This window comes from Dermochelys coriacea, chromosome 9, assembly GCF_009764565.3.
Source record: "Dermochelys coriacea isolate rDerCor1 chromosome 9, rDerCor1.pri.v4, whole genome shotgun sequence".
Lineage (NCBI taxonomy): Eukaryota > Metazoa > Chordata > Testudines > Dermochelyidae > Dermochelys > Dermochelys coriacea.
In genome coordinates this window covers 90,971,514-90,991,517 of record NC_050076.1, presented here as the reverse complement: position 1 = coordinate 90,991,517, position 20,004 = coordinate 90,971,514, and the positions used below count along the sequence as shown (strand labels likewise).

Here is a 20,004-nt window from a genome sequence, read left to right as displayed (position 1 = left end):
GGCTCTGTTGCAACATTAGTGCAAGAGAGGGCGCCCAATGAGCGGTCCGAACTTAACCAATACGGGGGGACAAAATTGTAAGCCTGAAGCCAATGGTGTGATAAAAAATAAGCATGGTGACTCACATTGGAGCTGCGACTGGGCAGGCCAAGGATTCACCTCCTGTACGGGCTGCAGGGTATAAGGGTGTGGCGCGTACAAGGTAACTAAGCCTTGCGTGGGGTCAATCACACCCGGCGCCTGTATGAGATTTACCCATAGGTGGGCAGGTATGGCAGGAGGAAAGACCAGATGCTGGAAGGGCGTTTGGCCACCTAGCGAGCGATTGTTGAGGAGCCAGAGAGCCTGTTCCAGCACCCCAGACCATCCGCAGAGCATATGGGTGGGAGCGAGGTGACAGATCTGATCCTTCAAGAGCCCGTTCAGGCGCTCAATAAGGCCGCTCGCTGTAGGAGTATACAGAAGATGGTAGTGCCAGTCCACTGCCACGTCTGCAGCCCAGGTCCGTACGGCCTGGGCCGTAAAGTGGGTTCCCTGGTCGTTCTGTAGAGTGTGTGGAGTTCCATAGCAGGAGCACAGTTGCTGTAGCGCAGCCAATGTAATGGCTGCGACCACGGTGGCACTGGGGTATACAAACAGCAGGCCAGTATATGTATCCACAGCCGTAAAGGCATACTGACAGCGCCGCTCTTGAGGCAAGGGGCCAATATAGTCCACTTGCCCATCCTGATAGGGACCTGCAGCCCGAGAAATTCTGCCGGTCGGTCCTGGGAGGGCAATGGGCGCCAAGCGGGAGCAAACCGGACAACTGGCATCAACTGTTCGACAGGCCGCCAAGGGCAGGGAAGCGCCTTGGTGGAGGGCCGTGATTTGCGTGGCTTGGACTCCTCGATGGCCTCCCTCAACATGGTACCGTTCCGCCAGCTGCAAGACTACCCCCCGCGCCATGGCATCGGTCGCCGCATTCCAGTGGGCCTCAGAGGTTTTAGCCTTTGTGTGGGCATCTACATGTCGCACAGCCAGAGGGGCCCATTAGGCATAGCGCAGGAGTTGCTGCCAGAGCGCCACTCCCCACAGGGGCCGGCCTGCAAGTTCCCAACCCTTCACCTCCCACACAGTTATCCAAGTCCGGAGGCCCTTGTATAATACCCAGCTGTCCGTATATAGGTAAATCCATGGTGGGGCACCCTCGATCGCTAGGTTGGCGGCCCGCAATTTGGCCCACTGGCTGGAGCTGACTGTTCCCCAAGCCATTGCCATGACATCTGCATAGGGGGCATAGGCTATGTCCCGCCATTGCCAGGCTCCCTGCGCCGTATAGGAGGCTGACCCCTCCGTGAACCATGCATATTCCTGCTCCTCGGTGGACAATTGGTCCAACGAGGAGGCATCCTCTATTGGAGAGGCGGGCACGGGGTCTTCCACTGGGGGCAGCTCCTCCATGAGAGAGGGCACATGCTCGAATGTGACGGCCCCCAGTAACAGGGCATGAGGGGTAGAAAGGGAGGGCTGGCCCAGCAGCATGCGCTGTGGCAAGTAATGCTTCCACTTAAAGTGGGTTGCGATCTGTGCAACCCCTGTCTGCATTTGGGCCGATTCTGCCCGTACCCAGTGCCCCAGGGAAATGGGCATGCACACGATGACCGGGATGGGGCCCGTTATGCGCTTGGTATCCTGCAATGCCCAGACCACTGCCAGGATCTGCTTTTCCAGGGGGGTGTATCCGGGTTCAGCCCCCTTCAACGTACAGGACCAGAACCCGATCGGTTCCTTTTGCTGGGCCCCTACCTGCTGCCATAGCCCCCAAGAGGCCACATCTGTCACCGTAGTGACCTCGAGCTCGAAGAGGACCCCAGGCTGCAGAGCGTGGAGCCGAGCATGAGTGAGCAAGGCCTCTTTACATAGGTCAAAGACAGTTTGATGGCCCTGCTGCCATTGCCAGGGTGCCGCCTTTCGTATCAAGGCCTGCAAAGGTTGCATGAGGAAGGCTAAATGGGGAATGAAGGCATGCCAGAACCCAAGTAGACCAAGGAAGGCTTGCAACTCTTTCTTCGTCTGGGGTGGGGGATAACCCTGCACCGTTTGTTGCACCTTTCGAGGAATTTGCCAATCTGGTCCCGCCTACATAACACCTAGGTAGACTACCGTCTGAGCGGGGCCCTGTATTTTCTGCGGGTTCAGAGTCCATCCGCGCGCCTCCAAGCCAGTAATGACTGCGTGTAATGCATCCGCCACCAGTTCACGGGAGGGGCCGGATACCATCACGTCGTCAATGAAATGATAACAATGGGTCGCGTCTGGCAGCCGTATTCGGGCAAGGTCAGCACTCACCAACTGGTGGCAAATAGTTGGGGAGTGCTTCCAACCCTGCGGCAGAACACAGAAGGTATATTGGCGGGCCTGCCACGAAAATGCAAACTGGTCTTGACCCTCAGGGGCAATGGCGATGGAGAAAAAGGCGTTTGCGAGGTCAATTACGGCATGCCAAGGTAAGGCAGCTGCCGCAATGTGCTCAATCAGGGTCACCATATCCGGCACGACAGCCGTCAGCGGAGGGGTGACCCTGTTCAACTCGCGATAGTCTACCGTCATACGCCAGGTTCCATCCGGTTTCCACACTGGCCAAAGGGGGCTATTGTACGGGCTTAAGGTGGGCCGAATAATCTTGGCCTCTAACAGCGCGCTGATTGTCTGAGTGATCTCCTTTTCCCCTCCAGGGAGGCGATATTGTCATTTAGATACTACAGCAGTTGGGAGAGGCAACACCACGGGCTCCCAACGAGGGGAGCCCCGTAGAATTGTCAATGCCCGTACCTCCCGTACCCGAGGCGCACTTACATACTGGAGTTGTCCGAACGCGAAGAGGCCGTACTGGGTATCCACAGAGCGACCCCGCAGGATGTCGATGCCCAGTATGTATTCTCCAATAGCGGCCACCAAAACAGTGGCTCGGAACAGGGGAGCCATCCCCAGGGTCAGAGTGACAGTAACCTCATACGCCGGAGTCTCCGCTCCTCCGAGGCCTTTTATGACAGTGGCTCGGCCCTGGGTCTGTGCGGAGTGCAAAATGGTGACCTCAGCGCCCGTATCTATCAACGCCAACACGTGTTGGACTCCTCCCCTCGGCCAGCGAATCGCTAGGGGTACATAGGGGCGTTGATCCCCCGCCTGCCTCCCGTGTACGGCCACCGCAATACACGGAACGGAGGACCTGCCACGCCCTCAATATGGGTGCGGCAGTTTCCACTCGGCTGGCGGAGCAGAGGGCTCTGCTGGCTTGGTTCGCTCCACACTCTTCTCCCCTTTTCCTCCGGCACTACGTTTGGTAGGGGGCAGCTGCATCCACTGCTTATATAAGTCTGCCGTTGGCTTTCCATGGATTTCCTCGCGAGAGACACCAGCCTTCAAGAGATCTAGCCACAAGGTCTTCCGGGGCACCCGCAACTTTCTCCTGTCCCCCACCTTGCTGCCCCTTTGCAGCCCGTATGGCTCTTGGCCTAGCGCCCACCAAGGCAGCCTCCAATTGCATAAGGGTGGCTGCCAAGTCTCCCACGCGCCCATTCTCTGCCATGATGACGGCGAGGAGGGAAGGTTTTAACTCATTAGGAGCCAGGCGTAACACTGTGGCTTTCATCGATTTTGTCACCGGTACATTATCCGGCCCCATCTCCCCGCCCGTGGAGACAGCCCAGGCCATTCCCAATTGACGGAGGGCTTGCACCCCTTCCGGAACAGTCTTCCAGGGGCGCACCTGTGACTCCAATTCCCCCACTGAGGGGTAGGCCGCCTCCACTGCAGCCGCCAGCCAGCGGTACAACGAGGGGCTTTCGACGTCTTGTGCCCCGGCGGGTTCGCCAATTGTGCACGTACCTGAGAGTCTTGCGATAGGACCCTCAACTGTTGAAATTCATAAGGAGCAGCAGCACCGTCTTACCTGCATCGTCCCAGACCCTCACGAGCCACTGCAGGACGCTCTCCCCGGGCTTCTGCCGGAATGTCTTCACGATTTCTTGCAACTAACTCGTTTTAAATGTGCATAGGCGTTCTGGTTGGAGGGCACCTCCTTGCACCCGCAACTCCCGGACTGCGGGGGACTCCTTCCCCCCCCCATCCAAGGATGAGGAGTCCCAAATGTTCCCATCCCAAGTCTCGGGGTCCCAGGAGGGGGCAGTGGTCACCGGCTGCCGCCCACCCCTGAGGCACCTTTTATTTGCTACCTGGGCAACCAACACTTCGCAGCGTCGCGTCAGCTCCTGGGCGTGCTCTGCCTGGCAGGTGACGACGTCTTGAGTCACAGCCCGGGCCTCCGCCGCGCATTCCCGAGTCTTCCCTTCCAGTGCCCGCTGTAAGCGAAGCACCTCCTCGTCCTGGGCCCGGATGGCAGTCAGCAGGAGCCACCCTAGCTCCCCCATCGCCCGCCGCTCCGCCCCAGAGCGCCAGTTCGCTCACAACCGGTGTAACCCCTCTACCAGCTGCACGGGCGTGACCCCCACAGCCTGTTGAAACTCCGGCCAATCCGCCGGGGCAGCCCACCCGGCCATAACCCGCGCTACCGGCCCCCAGCGCTCCGTCGGGGGCCATCCTGGTATGCGCTGTCGGGACAGCGACGGCTTCCCCACTCCCCCTACCTTCGGCCAAAGCGGCATTGCTTCTCAGAGCGCCCTGCTCGCTGCACCAAATGTTCTGGGCCAAGGTGCTCGAAGCACCACAGGCCTGGCAGGAGTACTTTGAGAAAAACGAGGCTTACACACCGCTGTGAGTTATTGGCTTTATTGAAGGTTAGTGACCCAACCGCAACGGGGACTCCAAGCGTTGCAGTCACGGAGGCAGGGAACCCAGCACACCGGAGCTTTGCCCGGGACGGAGTCCAATGGAGGGGCAGACAGCCAGCGTTAATGAGCACTACACAAAAACAGCTCATGAATATAGATTTAGGTACTTTCCAAAAGGGGTTTTCCACTACCTGGCAAAGGGCCATGTGAAGCAGTTGTAACCAGCCAACGGCCGGCTCTAGCTGGGTTTCTATGTCCTACAATAAACTATCAGCGCGAGAAAGCAGAAGTTCCCTAGCTAGGCAGTAACAAAGTCTTCTGAAGTCCCCTACAGGAGGAGAATGAGAGAAAATAGAAAGGGAGTGAGGGGAAGAAGTGGAGGGAGAGGAGAAGAGAGGCTGGCGCTGTAAGAGGGAATGACACTGAGACAACATACGCTTATATTTCTTCTACAGGGAGTATGTCAGAGAGACGCTCTCCCCAGGAAATGCTCTCCACACTTTCCCCGTGAAAGTCAGAAGGTGGATTCTCTCACAGTGGCTCTCAGGATGAACCATGGCCAGGTCCTCAGTGACAGGCCCCAAAGTGCCAAGCAAGACATCGCACTGTGCAAACACTACACTGGTGTTTTGCAATCTGCACTGGCTGCCCAGCTGGAGTCTGAGATGTAGCTGTTGGCCTACACAAAGCCATGTGTAGCTGCAGGTTGACGTTAGCAATTATCCAGGACAGCAGATTCAGGGCAGTGGAAGGGAGAGAAGGAAGATGGCACCTGCACAATTAGGTCAGTCAATTGTTTATTTTCTTCCTTTTTTAAAAGAACTTTCTAAATGGAGCATAATGCCTGAGACTTTCTCTTGTTCCACAGCTAATAAACATTTCTGTTGGCAGCGTGCTAGCAGCACACTGTAGTGTTAATCTGAATAAGCCACTGTGATTACTGAAGGGTTCCTTCTGCAAATATGTACTGAGTGTCTCTCTGACTCCCAGTGGAACTACAGCGAGTAATAGATGTTTGCAGGATAAGGTCCTAAATTAGTAAACTGCTGTATTTTATTAGCCTCTCACATAAACATTACAGAGTTTCATCTCTTCTGGTAGGAGTTCCACGGCCACTGCACAATCATAGTTAAAATAGGTACCCTGATTCAATTACAAGTTTTTATCTGGCAAGCATAACTGACTACAGATGAAGTGAGCTGTAGCTCACGAAAGCTTATGCTCTAATAAATTTGTTAGTCTCTAAGGTGCCACAAGTACTCCTTTTCTTTTTGCAGACACAGGAAGGTATCTTCATGGCAATTTAATTTCTATTCTGATACTGGAGAAGCTACACATGACATGACTATAGAAGCACCATTAGCAGCCCTACAATGAAGGTTGTGCTGAGTTCTAGTCTATGCAGGGAAGAAAGCCCTTCTATTTGCCGTGAAAAATATGTACTCTACACTATAATATGTGGGAGCAAGGGGAAGAGAGGCAATGGGTCAAATGCTTTTCCTCAGTGTTGAACAATTCTGCTGGAGGCTTTTACCAAGCTAATGCACTGCAGCAGGTCATGGAGAAAGCAATATTTTTAAAGCCTCACCCAGGCCCTAAACAATTCAGTGAATATTATGTAAACATGTAACATATGAACCATCCTTGTAAAACCAGGGGTGTCTAACAGGAATAAAGGCCAGGAGTGGACACACTCAAAACACAGACAGGAACCATGTTCCAAGCGCTAGCTGCTCCCACAGCAAAGTTGCAATCACCAGCCAACCTAAGGTCATGGTGTGGTCCTTGCTGGGGTCACAGATACCTTTTTGGACAGGCCCCAAGGGCAATATCCTGATCAGGTTAACAAACCAGGCCTGGTTTACAGGTGAACATGAAATCGACCTCTCTACACTGCTTCGGATATAGAAAAATGTTACACCTATATTGTCATACTTAGATCAAACTAACCCCCAGCGTAGATGCAGCCAGGTCGATGGAAGGATTCTTTTCTTCCGTCAACATAGCTGCCATCAGTCAGAGAGATGGATTAACTACATTGACGGGAAAAAACCCGTCCTTCCACGTAGGAAGCGTCGAGGCTGCTGCTGTAGCATAGACGTGCCCTGATAGGCTGCTCAGGGCTTCGAAAAAATGCAACAGAGCCAACTTCAAGTCAAAAAGAAAAGGAGTACTTGTGGCACCTTAGAGACTAACAAATTTATTAGAGCATAAGCTTTCGTGAGCTACAGCTCACTTCATCGGATGCATCCGATGAAGTGAGCTGTAGCTCACGAAAGCTTATGCTCTAATAAATTTGTTAGTCTCTAAGGTGCCACAAGTACTCCTTTTCTTCTTGCGAATACAGACTAACACGGCTGCTACTCTGAAAACTTCAAATCACTCTCTTATTTTATAGGCAGCCCCATAAAGAATGCAGGGCAGGCGTAATCTGATCGTGGTTACTCAGCCAGCACCCGAATATGCTGGTGCTGCAGCACCATGAGCCTGCTGGGGGAATGACCACATCACAAGGGAACGTGTTGCTGTTGCAACAAATGTGGATTGCAATAAACATGGGTGGGGCTAAGTGAAACAAACACCTTCATACCACATCAGACACATAGGGCCGGGTTCTCTGCTATAAGCTAGCTCTGCAACATTTGTTATGCACCTACTGCGGCAAGACATCTTGTTAAATTGTGTGAGCCACTTTCATGTATGGGACTATACATGCACTCTGCAGTGAACAGAGCACTCATGAAATGGAGGGCTAGACAGCACTGGCTAGCACTAGGATCAGCGATGGCAGGTGCTTCTCCTGCTTTGCAAACTACATTGGCCCTGGCCAGCAGCAACCCCTATTCCTGGACTTCTCCTGCAGGGGCGGCCAACCAATGTTCCCTCTAATTTTTGACAGGCTGTGTGCGCAAAAATTTCTTCTGTGCAAATTGTTGTGCTTCTGTGCAAATTTTTGTGTGTGCGGTGTTTGCCGTGCATGCAGGGTTTAGGATCTGTGTGTGCGTGGACATGCGCTCAGCTTAGAGGGAACAGTGTGGCCAACTGTGCTAAACTGTATTACTGGTTGTGATGAATGTGGAGGTGCTCGACAATGAACATTCATCTGTACTCCCAAAATGTGCAGGATGTCTAAGTGTAGGATGGCCATTCGTGCATTCCTGGAATACTAGACATTCCGGTACTTCCAAGACCCCCACCCCACCGGTGTGACCTCACATAGTATGTGCACGGTCATCACGCTAATGGGGATGGAACAGTGCGCTCTTCAAAAAGGCATCCAATCCTGGACAAAACTATGTTGGAATGTCAGAGAGAGCAGACAGTTTAATCGCACAGACGTGAGACGTGTGATTGCAAGCCATTATGGCTGAAGGCGTCTAGCTGCCCAACCACGGAGCAACCATCCCTGGAGCAGTATCTTAGGCCTGGTCTACACTGCAAGGTTAGGCTGACCTAAGCTGTCTGGCATCGACCTCACTGTGGAAGTGTCTTCACTTAAATTTGGCTCCTGCCGATGTAAGTGCCTCCCTCTGCCCATATAGTAACACCAGCTCCTCGTGCGGCAAAGAATCACAGTTGATGTAATTAGGTCAATGTGGTGTCAGTTTAGACACTGTGTTGCTTACATCGACTGTTACTGGCTTTCAGGAGCCATCTCACTATGCCCCATGCTGACAATACTATCAATACAAGCCCTCGTGGTTAGGACGCACACTGTTGACACAAGAAGCCAAGTGTGTGCACACGCAAGCGATTTAATAATTGCAGTGGCCGTATGCCAATGCAAGTTAGATCGACATAATTTTGTTGTGTAGACATGGCCTTAGATGCTCTGGCTGGGCCACTGGGAAAACCAGTCGGAAGCTAAGGGAAGTCTTCACACCTAGGCCCTGTAATAAAAGCCATTGAGCAATAGAATAATTGGATTCATCCACAGCCAAGGCATGTAGGGCTTTGAGAAAAGGGTGTTCCCTGAGGGGAAAAACATAGTCCAGGAGACAGTGACACACACTGACACTCTGGAATCAAATCAATGACCAGGCTGGGGCCCACAACTCCTGGGCTTCCTAAAATAATGACAGTTACAGGACCAGAGCAAGCCCAGTTTAAGAAGGAACCCATCTAACATAGCTATTAGTGAAGTGAAAGATTGGGTGACTAAACATGCATGCTGGCTGTTTGCTGTTTTGAAATTCGTTTCTCTAATGCTTTGTTCCATTCTCCAAGAAACCTGCTTGTTTTATGAAGGCTGTCAATCACATGTTTCCCAAGGGAAGAAATGCAGATGTCTAGTCAGGCCTGCATGGTAATAAGTGGGTGGCACCAGCGGGGTGTTGTACCCAGATTCCAGTCTAACAGTGGGAAATTCTCCTCCCCGAGACAGATAAGGGCATGAGGCCAAACACCTCAGAGAGACCAGCAGCCCCATAACTGTGACACAAATTTTGCAGCACAGAGAGAGATCCACATTATAGTTCTGACTAACCAGTCTCTTGAGTGGGGAAATGGGCCAAACCGACTAGCATCCTTTGGAGAAGACCACGTCCTAGAGGCTGGGTTCAGCTTTGCATTTAGTTTGAAGGAAGACTTCTAAGCAATGAGTGGGATTCACAAATCACTATAGTTCCTACAGAGCAGTGGCTTCCACATTGCTCTAAGGACCAATTTTTGGTGGTCTACAAAGAGCTGGCTGTTCCCACAAAGCTAACCCTCTTTGTGTCATCCACTCAATCACATTAAAAAGACAGCATAGAATACTTTAAATGCCTTCCACCACCTTAGTTTTCAGTGTAAGCAATTATTGTAATTGCCACAGGGCTGCGACACAATTGTGGATGGGAAGGGAATTGTGCATGAAGCAGTTCTCCTGTTAAGAGATGGTCTACAGTACGCTATGAAAAAGTTTGAGAACCTGCTCGCCAGCCCCAGCAGCATGAGAGCATCCTAGAAAAGGCTTAAAGTGAATGTTCGGCAAGGTCCATGTTAGCCAAGGCACAAACCTCTATATCAGAGCTGGAATACTGAAGCAACAGTTTCTCTTCTCATTTTAGCGGATATTAGGGGAACGTTGATGTATCTTGTTTTCCTGTCATTTACAGCTTCTCATATCTATAGTTTGGATCCTTTTGTTACTGGATGAAAAATAAATCTCTTGTTTTATGCTACCCTGTTGGAGAGGTGCTTGAAAATAAAGCCATAAGGAATAAAGAGCATGATCGACCCCCACCCTCAGATATACTGCATTAAAATACTTTTGCGTATGAAGTCTGAGAAGTTGATCATGTTTCAATTACAATCTGCCGCCCCACTTCCACCACCTACATTACTCAGTGACACTGCTCTATAAATATCTGATGGACATTTCACCTATTTTTTTTTTTCTAAAGCATACCATTGTTTCCAGAAGGTTTTTCGGTTTTAATCACTCTTGGGGCTGTCTGTCGGATTAGCACTCCCACTAGCCCCCCATATAAATCATGCCACATCATTTGGCTTTAAAATAAATATTTAATCTGATTTTAGATTGATTGCTTAAAGACAGTAAGGCCAAAAACAAATTGTGCATCACCCCTCAGAAAAGTGACTTGTTAAAAATGATTTCAAATACAGTATGATAGGAGCACAGGAAAGACATGGGGCTTGATCGTACAGCGTGCTGAGTACCCTGGCTCAGTCCAGCAAAGTACTCAAGCATGCGCTTAACTTTAAGCACTTGAGTAGTTCCACTGAGTTTAAGGGGACAGTGCACATGCTTAAAGTTAAGTCTGTGCTTAAATATTTTCCTGGATCGGGCCAGAGTGCTCCCATGTGCTAATTTTTGCTTCTTAAAGACAGCCCAAAAGGGTTGTTTACATTTTTCTTTCTTGCTTGTTTTTTTACCTTATAAATATCAGGGCTGACAACACTGGTTTCCCTTGGTTTTGCTGGAGGACTTGCTGGGGTTCTCCAAGGATGTACATTGTTATCTCTCAAACCTCAGCTGACAAAATGGGAGAGGGAAGATGTTCATTCTTTAACAAAGGCTTCCTTTCTCCAAAGAATTAGTCAGGAATTGGAGTTAAATGGATATAAGCAAAAAGGAAAACAATTTTGAAAAGCCTGATTAAAAATCCCTTCCCTGCCCAACTTTTCCCTCTTATTGCTCTTGTGATATCATTTCACTATTTCTTCAAATACTGCAGTCTTGCAGGCTTCATAGGACCTGAATTTACAAGCAAGAAGTAACTTTTTGTGAAAATAATTATTTCAGGCCTTTCCTACATGACAAACAAGGAGGAAGAAAAAAAAAAGGTGGGGCACAAGCTCATTTCCCCCCTTTTTTGCAGGTGTCACCTGAGGTGCATAAAGTGCTTTGATATGTTGGAATATGAGGTGCTACAGGGAAATCTCTTGGCCATTATCCTGGTACCCTGCTTTCCTGAACATTAAGGGATGAGGAGGAGGAACATAACGTGTAGGTTTTCTGTTGCGAATAGGTTCAGTTATGGGCTCAGGTAGTTCCCACATAAATACAGTTCTGTTCCAAGTTCCATCCTGACCTCCCCCTCTGACACCTTTTCAGTTGCTCAAAACTTAAACTTTCTCAAAACAACTCCTGTGGGGCTCATATTTTCCATGCTTCATCTCAGCTTATTTTTTTTTTTTAATTTCAAGAAGTTCAGTACTGCAGATTGGAGTTATTCAGTGAAAGGAGTGGTCATTTCCCATACATTCCTCAGATAAGCTGCATGCACACTGCTAACAACAGAAGAAACAACAGTGTTTCAAGTTCTGAGCACGGCAAGTTTGGAACATTCATGACAAACTTCTCTACGTATTCTCATGCATAATCACTCCTCATGCAAATCTAAACAGTTAAGGCACAAAATGAGTTACACCTAACAAGGGACATAAAAGGAAATAAGACGACATTCTATAAATACATTCAGATAAAAAGGAAGACAAGGAAAGTATAGGTCCTCTAGTTAGCCAGGAAAGAGCGCTAATAACTGATGACATCATGGAGGCTGAGATGTTTAATGCTTATTTTGCTTCAGTCTTCACTAAAAAGGTAAATTGTGACCAAATACATAGCACAATTAATATTAACAGAGGGGAAGGAATACAAGTCAAAGTAGGGAAAGAACAGGTTAAAAATATTTAGATAAGTTAGATGTATTCAAGTTGGCAGGACCTGATGAAATTCACCCTAGGGTACAGAAGGAACTAGCTGAAGCAATCTCAGAACTGTTAGTGATTATCTTGGAGAACTTATGGAGGATGGATGAAGTCCCAGAGAAGGGCAAGTCGTACCTATCTTTAAAAAAGGGAACAAACAGGACACAGGAAATTACAGACCAGTCAGCCTAACTGGAAAGATGCTGGAACAAATTATTATAAAATCAATGTGTAAGCATCTAGAGGATAATAGGGTTATTAGTAATAACCAACATGGATTTCTCAAGAACTAATCATTACAAACCAACCTAATTTTCTTCGTTGACTGGGTTACTGGCCTAGTGGATAGGGGGATAACTGCAGACATCATATAGCTTGATTTTACTAAAGCTTTTGACACAGTTCCACTTGACATTCTCATAGGCAAACTAGGGAAATGGGTACTAGACGAAATTACTATAAGGTGAGTGCACAAGTGTTTGAAAGACCATACTCAAAAAGTAATTATCAATGGTTTACTGCCAAACTGGGAGGGGGTATCAAGTGGGCTCCTGCAGCGATCCAGTCCTGGGTCTGGAACTATTCAATATTTTCGTTAAGGACTTGGATAATGGAGTGGAAAGTACACTTATAAAATCTGCGGATGACACCAAGCTGGGAGGGGTTGCAATCACTTTGGAGAACAGGATGAGAATTCAAAATGACCTTGACAAATTAAAGAATTGGTTTGAAAAAAATCAACAAAATGAAATTCAGTAAGGACAAGCGTACAGTATTTTATTTGGGAAGGAAAAACAAACAAACATACAACCACAAAATGGGGAATAACTGGCTAGGCAGTAATAGTGCTGAAAAGGATGGGGGAGGGGGGTGTTATAGTGGATCATAAATTGAATACGAGTCACCAATGTGATTCAGTTGAAAAAAAGGCTAATATTCTGGCCTCCTGTAACAGGGTTGGCTGTCCCTTGTGGCCAGAGGTCAGTCTGCAGTGCCCTGCCCTTCTCTTTCTTCAGTCCCCAGGTAATTCAAAGATCCCCTCAAGGGGTCCCATTTATTTAGTCTCTAGGTGCACACTGGCCCTCCAGGCCCTACCCCTAGTTCAGTCTCTCTCTCCAAAATAACACAAAGTCTTTGAAAACAGAACTCAAACTCTCACAGGCTTCATCCCAGTTTTAGCTGAGCACAGCCCTTCCTCCCTGAGGGTCGGTCGGTCTGTCTGCTTCCCAGTACCTCCTGCCTGGAGTTTGCCCTTCTCCACAGGCTTTCACAGCTGATGTCTTCCACTTGGTGACCCAGGGCCCTGCAGGAGCCTTCGACTACTCCCTTAGGTGTCTAAACGCATAGCTGCAGTTTCCTAAGCTTCTCCCCCTTCGCCACAACTTCCTGATCCTTTTATACTGGAATCACCTGATTCCTCTCACCTGGCTCATTCTGTAAAGACTTAGATTCATAGATACTAAGGTCAGAAGGGACCATTCTGATCATCTAGTCCGACCTCCTGCACAGCACAGGCCACAGAATCTCACCCACCCACTCCTATGAAAAACCTCACCCATGTCTGAGCTATTGAAGTCCTTAAATCATGGTTTAAAGACTTCAAGGAGCAGAGAAGCCTTCCTCAAGTCAACCATGCCCCATGCTACAGAGGAAGACGAAAAACCTCCAGGGCCTCTCCAATCTGCCCTGGAGGAAAATTCCTTCCCGACCCCAAATATGGCAATCAGCTAAACCCTGAGCATATGGGCAAGATTCACCAGCCAGATACTACTTAGGCGCCAGCTCTCCAGTCCATGGACAAACCACTCTGTTAATACATGTAACAGGAGCGTCATATGCAAGGCACCAGCAAAGCAGAAGTTTTCCCTAAGGAAGGACTGTGGGTTCCAGACTTAAAGAGTATTTTTGGTTTATCAGTAATACTATTGTGCTGGCTCTTTTTATTTAGGGTTTTTGGACTACATCCTCAGCTGGTAAGGTCAGGGCAGCTCTAATGACCTTAATGGAGCTACAGTGAATTACAGCAGCGGAATAGCTAGCCCTTTAAACTTAACTACAAATGAGACAAAGACATGGAAGTTCATTCATTACTGTTCAACAAGCCTACAAAAATGTAAGGCTGACAAAGGTGCTACTTTAGTGCTAGGCAAACACATTCTAGCACTTTAAAAAGAAGGTTTATTACTATTTGTTTTGGTAATTTTTAAAATAAATTAGCTACACGGATACTGAACTTACCATTTGTCTTTTGTTTTCTATCAAGTTTGATCCAATTATTCCAAGAAATGACCCAAAACCAAGCTGAAAAGCAACATATTGCAAATGTTTACATATGGAAGATACCCAACATAGTTAGCAAACACACCAAGTAGGGTTAGAAGCAACAAAAAAAATGTATTTCAAACATTTAACCTTTCCTCTTTTTACAAGAGGCCCAAATTTAAAATTTCATGCAGCTGAAGAAAATAAATGCTGGAATCATGTTAGTGGTGTGGTGCCTCTAATTCTTCCTACCTGAAATTGCTGAGTACACAATTTACATGGCAATAAAAATTACCTCAAGCATATAAAAATAAAAAAATATATAAACGTAAAAATATAAAAAATTTAAAAAAATTTAGAAATGGGAAAATGGATGCAAGATGAGAATTTGTATTGCTGGTCTTCTTGGAAAAAGGTTGGCCCACTCACGCCCCCTCCAGCAAACATTTATGCACGCAAGTAACTTCATGTATGTGGAGCAGACCCATGGAAATCAATGGGACTATGCAATAAATGTTTGCAAGATCTGGGCTTAAGTGACTGTACCAAGGATCATCAAAATCTTAAACAATGAGATTGTTAGTCATTAGAAGTACATTTTTGTATTTATTGCACTGACATTCATACTAGCACTCATTTAACTTCTTCCATTCCTGCCTCATTTAAAGGGGTGTCACGAGATGCTTTTGAGGATAATTAACAATAATCCTAAAGCAAACCACTGGAAAATAATCTCACTGCACTTAGTCAGCATAATGTCTCAGTACAACAGATCCTGCTGTGCCTGTTTTATATAGTCTGCTTATTAACTTAATGATTGAATGCTATTGATCCTCTTATTAAATCTGAAAACCCAATTGATCAGCTGTTGTAGGTTTTGAGGATTTTGGTCTAGATGCTGGTAGCAGCTACCCAAGAAATAAAACAGGAAAGAGTGTCCCTGAATGACCACGTTAGAATGATTCAAGGAACAGAGTCAAGTAGCTTGTGATCCACATTTAAGTTCTGGAAAAGGAAAATTTGTTTTATACAACCTATATTAATAGAAATGTCCATGAAATTTAGCCAACACAAAGTGAATGAAAACAGATGTTTGGATTTAAGTCCTTCCCTGCTTTGTTTGCAACCCAAATACTTCAGTATTATTGTGTAATGCAAAAGAACCAGAAAATGAAACTGACTGGTCTATTTCCATTGTCCAAACTGAGCAAAAAGGAGTCAAACAGCAAAACTCACAAATATCAAATTACAGTTTTAAAATTATTTCAACATAGGAATCTACAGCATTATTAGCAACAAAGCTATAGTTAGCTCTTTTCACCTGACAGCGTTTAAACAGCAGGGCAAGGTGGTTTAGCAGGTATCTAGAGCAGATATTTAAGAAAGCTTGCATGTGTCTGTACAAAATTGATCTGACATACATTTAAAGAGAAATGTGCACTTCGCTGTAGAGAATAGCCACAGACCAAAAGGTGAAATGCAATAATAACTGAAAAAGAAAAGTAAGAATGAAACTTGTGCAGGTGCAGCAGTAACAGTGTCTATGGGTCTGTCCACCCAGTATAGCAGGGGTAGACAGAAAAATACTTTATTGGTATTTACCAGACTTCATTCATCATCAAAGGGAAAGACAACTCAGTGAGCCTGAGTTGTCATGTTATACACTGGTGGCTACATTCAGTGAAGGAAAAAACAAAACAACTAAAGCTGTGTTAGTACTGTAAGAAAGAGATGGCATTTAGGGTGGCATTGGAATCTGCTGTCACATCAAAAGAGTACATAGCTTCCCTGAATGGCCTTTTACACTTACATTTGGATGTAATATGAAGACATCTCAGTAAGCATTGTGTGGCCTCCACAAAAACAGTCACATTTCCAAACCCAGCTGTCTTACAGATCAAGTCTCATGATATTTGGTGGTGCTTTTTCTTTTTAAACTCCCAGCTCCTAGACTCGTGTGATTACATGAGAATTTCAGCTTTCCTTAAACCAAACAAAAAGGTTTCTAGCCCTCAGTTGTGGAGAAAAGCTTGAAATTATGAAATCTGAAGTCTCTAAAACCCAAAGATAAATTTATAACTTTTTTAAAAAAAAATCTCATTGTTTTTAAGACAAGCTTGTAATTTTTTGGGCCTGGCTCATGATTTTTGAACACATGGGGATGGCAATCTTGCCTACACCCACCAAATACTCCCTTAAATATCTGTCACTCCAATTCTCCGCTCACACGTTGACTTTTTGTTGGTGTGTTTTTCTTCTTGTACCTTAAATTCAAGTTTTGTCCCCAAAATGTCATCATAAGAATCTGCTATCCAGAGCAATGTCATGCACAAGGTACACTGGCAAAAATAGGCAGGATCCCTAGGAGGCATAATGTATCATGTAAAGAGGCAATTACTTAGCTAGTTTTGCTAAACAATAAAATTAACCCCAGATATCTTGATGTTGATTTATGCATTTTATGAATAACTAATGGCACGAAAAGAATAAAGTGTCAAGTAATAATTTCTGTGATTTCCTATTTTGATGGTTTTCTTCTGGGGCGGGGGTATCTGAAATGTAACCACTTGGACAGTGGGAGGATGGTTTTGAAAAGGAAATTCGGAAGCCTGCTCACTAAAATGCATTACAGGAAGGATAGTCCAGGACTTAAGGCACTCGCCTGGGACATAGGAGATCTGGATTCCATTCCTTGCTCCGCCACAGACCTTCCATGTGACCTTGGGCATGTCACTTAGCCTCTCCGTGCCTCAGTTCTCCATCTGGAAAATAGTTCCCTGCCTCACAGGGGTGTTGTGAGGATAAATACATTGAAAGAGTGTAAGGTGCTCAGACACTGTAGTGATGGGGGTCAGATAAGGTGCTACAGTAGCAATAATGAGTATGATAGATTAGAGATTTGCTCTCAGTTTGTGCTCCTATCTTATCCACCTGCCATGATTTAACTTCTCTTAGCACAAATAATTCATATTTTATTAGAGTAGCAAGAAAACTGCAAACACCAGGTATTTTTTTATTGTTTGGTTTTGTTTTTCAGAATTGGTCATACAACTTTTTACAGACATACAACTTTTTGCGGGGGGTGAAGTGGTGTGAGGGCTCTGGTTGGGGATGCAGGCCCGGGGATGAGGCCCAGGATGAGGGGCTCAGGCCTGGAGTAGAGGGTTGGGATGCAGGGGTGTGAGGGGCTCAGGGCTGGAGCAGAGGACTGGGGTGCAGGGCGTGAGGGCTCTGGGATGGGGCTGGGGATGAGGGGTTCAGGGCTGGAGCAGAGGATTGGGGTGAAGGGGGTGAGGGCTCTGGGATGGAGCCGGGGATGAGGGGCTCAGGGCTGGAGTAGAGGGTTGAGGTGAAGGGGTGTGAGGGCTCCAGCTGGGGATTTGGGCTCTGGGATGGGGCCGGAAATGAGGGGCATTCCCAGAGTTGGGGTTGGGGAAGGGGTGCCCCACGCCCCAGCAGGTTGGGAGCCAGCAGCAGGGGCATCCCTCCCCCAGCTGCGGCAGGTCCCTAGGTGGGTTTCTTGAGTGTCTGCACAGCCATGCAGCTTACAGGGAACTTAGGGGGCGACGGCAGATAGTTTTAAATACGACAGATGGAATCTGTCTTAAAAGGAGCCAGCATGGATCTTCTCGCCACACATGCCAATGTTATCTCAAAAATTAGGGCCTATGTGAACCCAGAAGCAATGGAAGAACTGCTGGTCAGCAAGAAGCAATCGGGAGAAAAGGCCTCAGGGAAAAAGGGTGTTGTGAATCTTATCTAGATTAAGGCTGAACATAAGGGTGAGCTGTCTCAAAGTGTTTTTTTTAGCTGAAGTCAGTAATTGGCCATTACATCATACATTTGCAAAAAGAGTTATGAATTTGAGGATTCTTTGTCAGACGCTACCTGATCATGCTGGACCCCACCAGAATGAGACGGTTTTCCCTGGGTCTTGCCGATTTGTAAGCATACTGATCATATGCTTATGAATACTTTGCTACTGTGTTGGGGGTAGAGCAATTGTATAAAATAACCATTTGGCCTTTGGACTTAAAGGAATTTATCTCCCATATTAATATTTCCATTATTAAAAATTCCAACAAGGGGTCCCCCCCTTCAGACACCTGACCATGATAAGGAGAAGAAAGAAGAGGACATGGGAGAATACGTTTAGTGAGAGCCTGCAAGTCAGGGCTGCATCAGACTGGGAGCAGAGGGCCTGGAAAGTGAATATTGCAGAGAGAATGGACAGGGAAAGAGCAGACAGGAGAAAGCCCCAGAAGACACAGAGGGAGATGCACCAGGATATAATGGGGCTTCTCCGGCAGCAAACACAGATGCTGCAGACCTTGATGACCTACAGGTCCAACAATCATGGGCTCGCCTCCCTTTGCAGTCATTGGAGAACACGATTTGAGCATCTACCTACACATCCACACCCCAACATTTCACATGGCATGATGGGCTGCTTCACATACACTGACCTGTGAGAGCTACAATTGCTGTATGTGTAGCCAATATGAACTGAATTGGACAGGAGTGTTCGTTCCTCTTGTGAAGTTCTGTTACAATACAAACTTGTGAATTAAATTATTTGCTTTTTAATTGCACGTTGGAATTTTGCACTGGTTTTGATATGCAATAAAATCTATTTTTTGGTAAATAATTCCTTTTTATTACTTCATAGTATATGCTGCAGAATGCCAAGTGCTACTGAAAGCGCCCACTACTTGTTATTATACAGGGCGCCAGAACTCACAGGATCAGTGACAAACACCGAGTAATAATTATGAATATACAATAAGCATTGCAAAATTAATAGGTGCATTACCAGACAGGGTTATAGTCATAGATGTACACCAAGCACCACACAATTCCTAACAGCCCCCAGAACTGCAGGGCCAGGCAGAGCACAGTTCACCACACCACATTACTGCAGCTGACTGTCAAAAAGCTCTTTCAAGGCCTCCTCAGCTGCATAGCTCCGCATTTAGCTCTAAAAGCCCTGGTGTCTGGCTGTGCAAACTCAGTCTGGCCGTGCGAACTCAGCTGCTCCACCTCGGCCCTCCACCCTGGCAGTAACTTTTACCCCTTTGCCTAACAGATACTGGGCAGGATACAACATGAAGCTATAACCATTGGGATAGTTTTTTTATTGAGATCCAATCTGGTGAGTAAACAACGCCAGCATCCCTTCAATCTACCAAACATACATTCAACTGTCATTCTGCACCTGCTGAGCCAGTAGGCGAATCTTTCCTTGGTGCTGTGAGGTGGCTGTCGTACGGCTTCATATGCCAGGAGAGCAAGGGGTAGGCTGGGTTCCTCAGGATCACTATTGGCACTTCAACATCCCCAATGGTAATCTGCTGGTCAGGAAAAAATGTCCCTGCTCAGAGCTTTCTGAACAGCCCTGTGCTCTTAACGGTGCGAGTGTCTTCCCTGACCAGCCCACACTGATGTTGGTGAAGTATCCCGGATGACGAAGGCTAAGATTTTGTCACAAGCAAAAAAGAAAACTTCTCGGAAGCCGTGACCTGTCTGTGGCTTTTACTAAAAATATATGTGACAAAATGGGGATCTGCGGGTCTCTACACCACCTTAAGCGGGGCAGCTGCACAGGGGCTAGGAGTCGCATGCAGCCACGGGGGGTGGCGGGATACCACTGCTGCCGGAATCTGTGGGGGTTCCCCCTGCCGCCTGCAACTACTGGGAGCTGCAGGGCTCCCCCACCACCTGGTGCTCAGGATTCTGTGACTTCCATGACCTCTGTGACTAAATCATAGCCTTACCGATGACTCACCAACCCTTGCATAGCCACAGAAAAGTA

General features: G+C 47.2%; 1 protein-coding gene across 4 annotated transcripts in view; it reads right to left on the bottom strand.

The window, feature by feature from the left end:
* Positions 1-20,004, bottom strand: part of TMEM255A (transmembrane protein 255A) — a 58,170-nt gene that overhangs the window by 26,840 nt on the left and 11,326 nt on the right. For 3 of the 4 annotated variants that reach the window (XM_038415710.2, XM_038415709.2, XM_038415711.2), the window contains one exon: positions 14,169-14,231. The exons of the other annotated variant lie outside the window; for it this stretch is intronic. In XM_038415710.2, the coding sequence (XP_038271638.1) occupies positions 14,169-14,231 (63 nt within the window). The remainder of the gene's footprint in view (positions 1-14,168; positions 14,232-20,004) is intronic. 4 annotated transcript variants of the gene reach the window in all.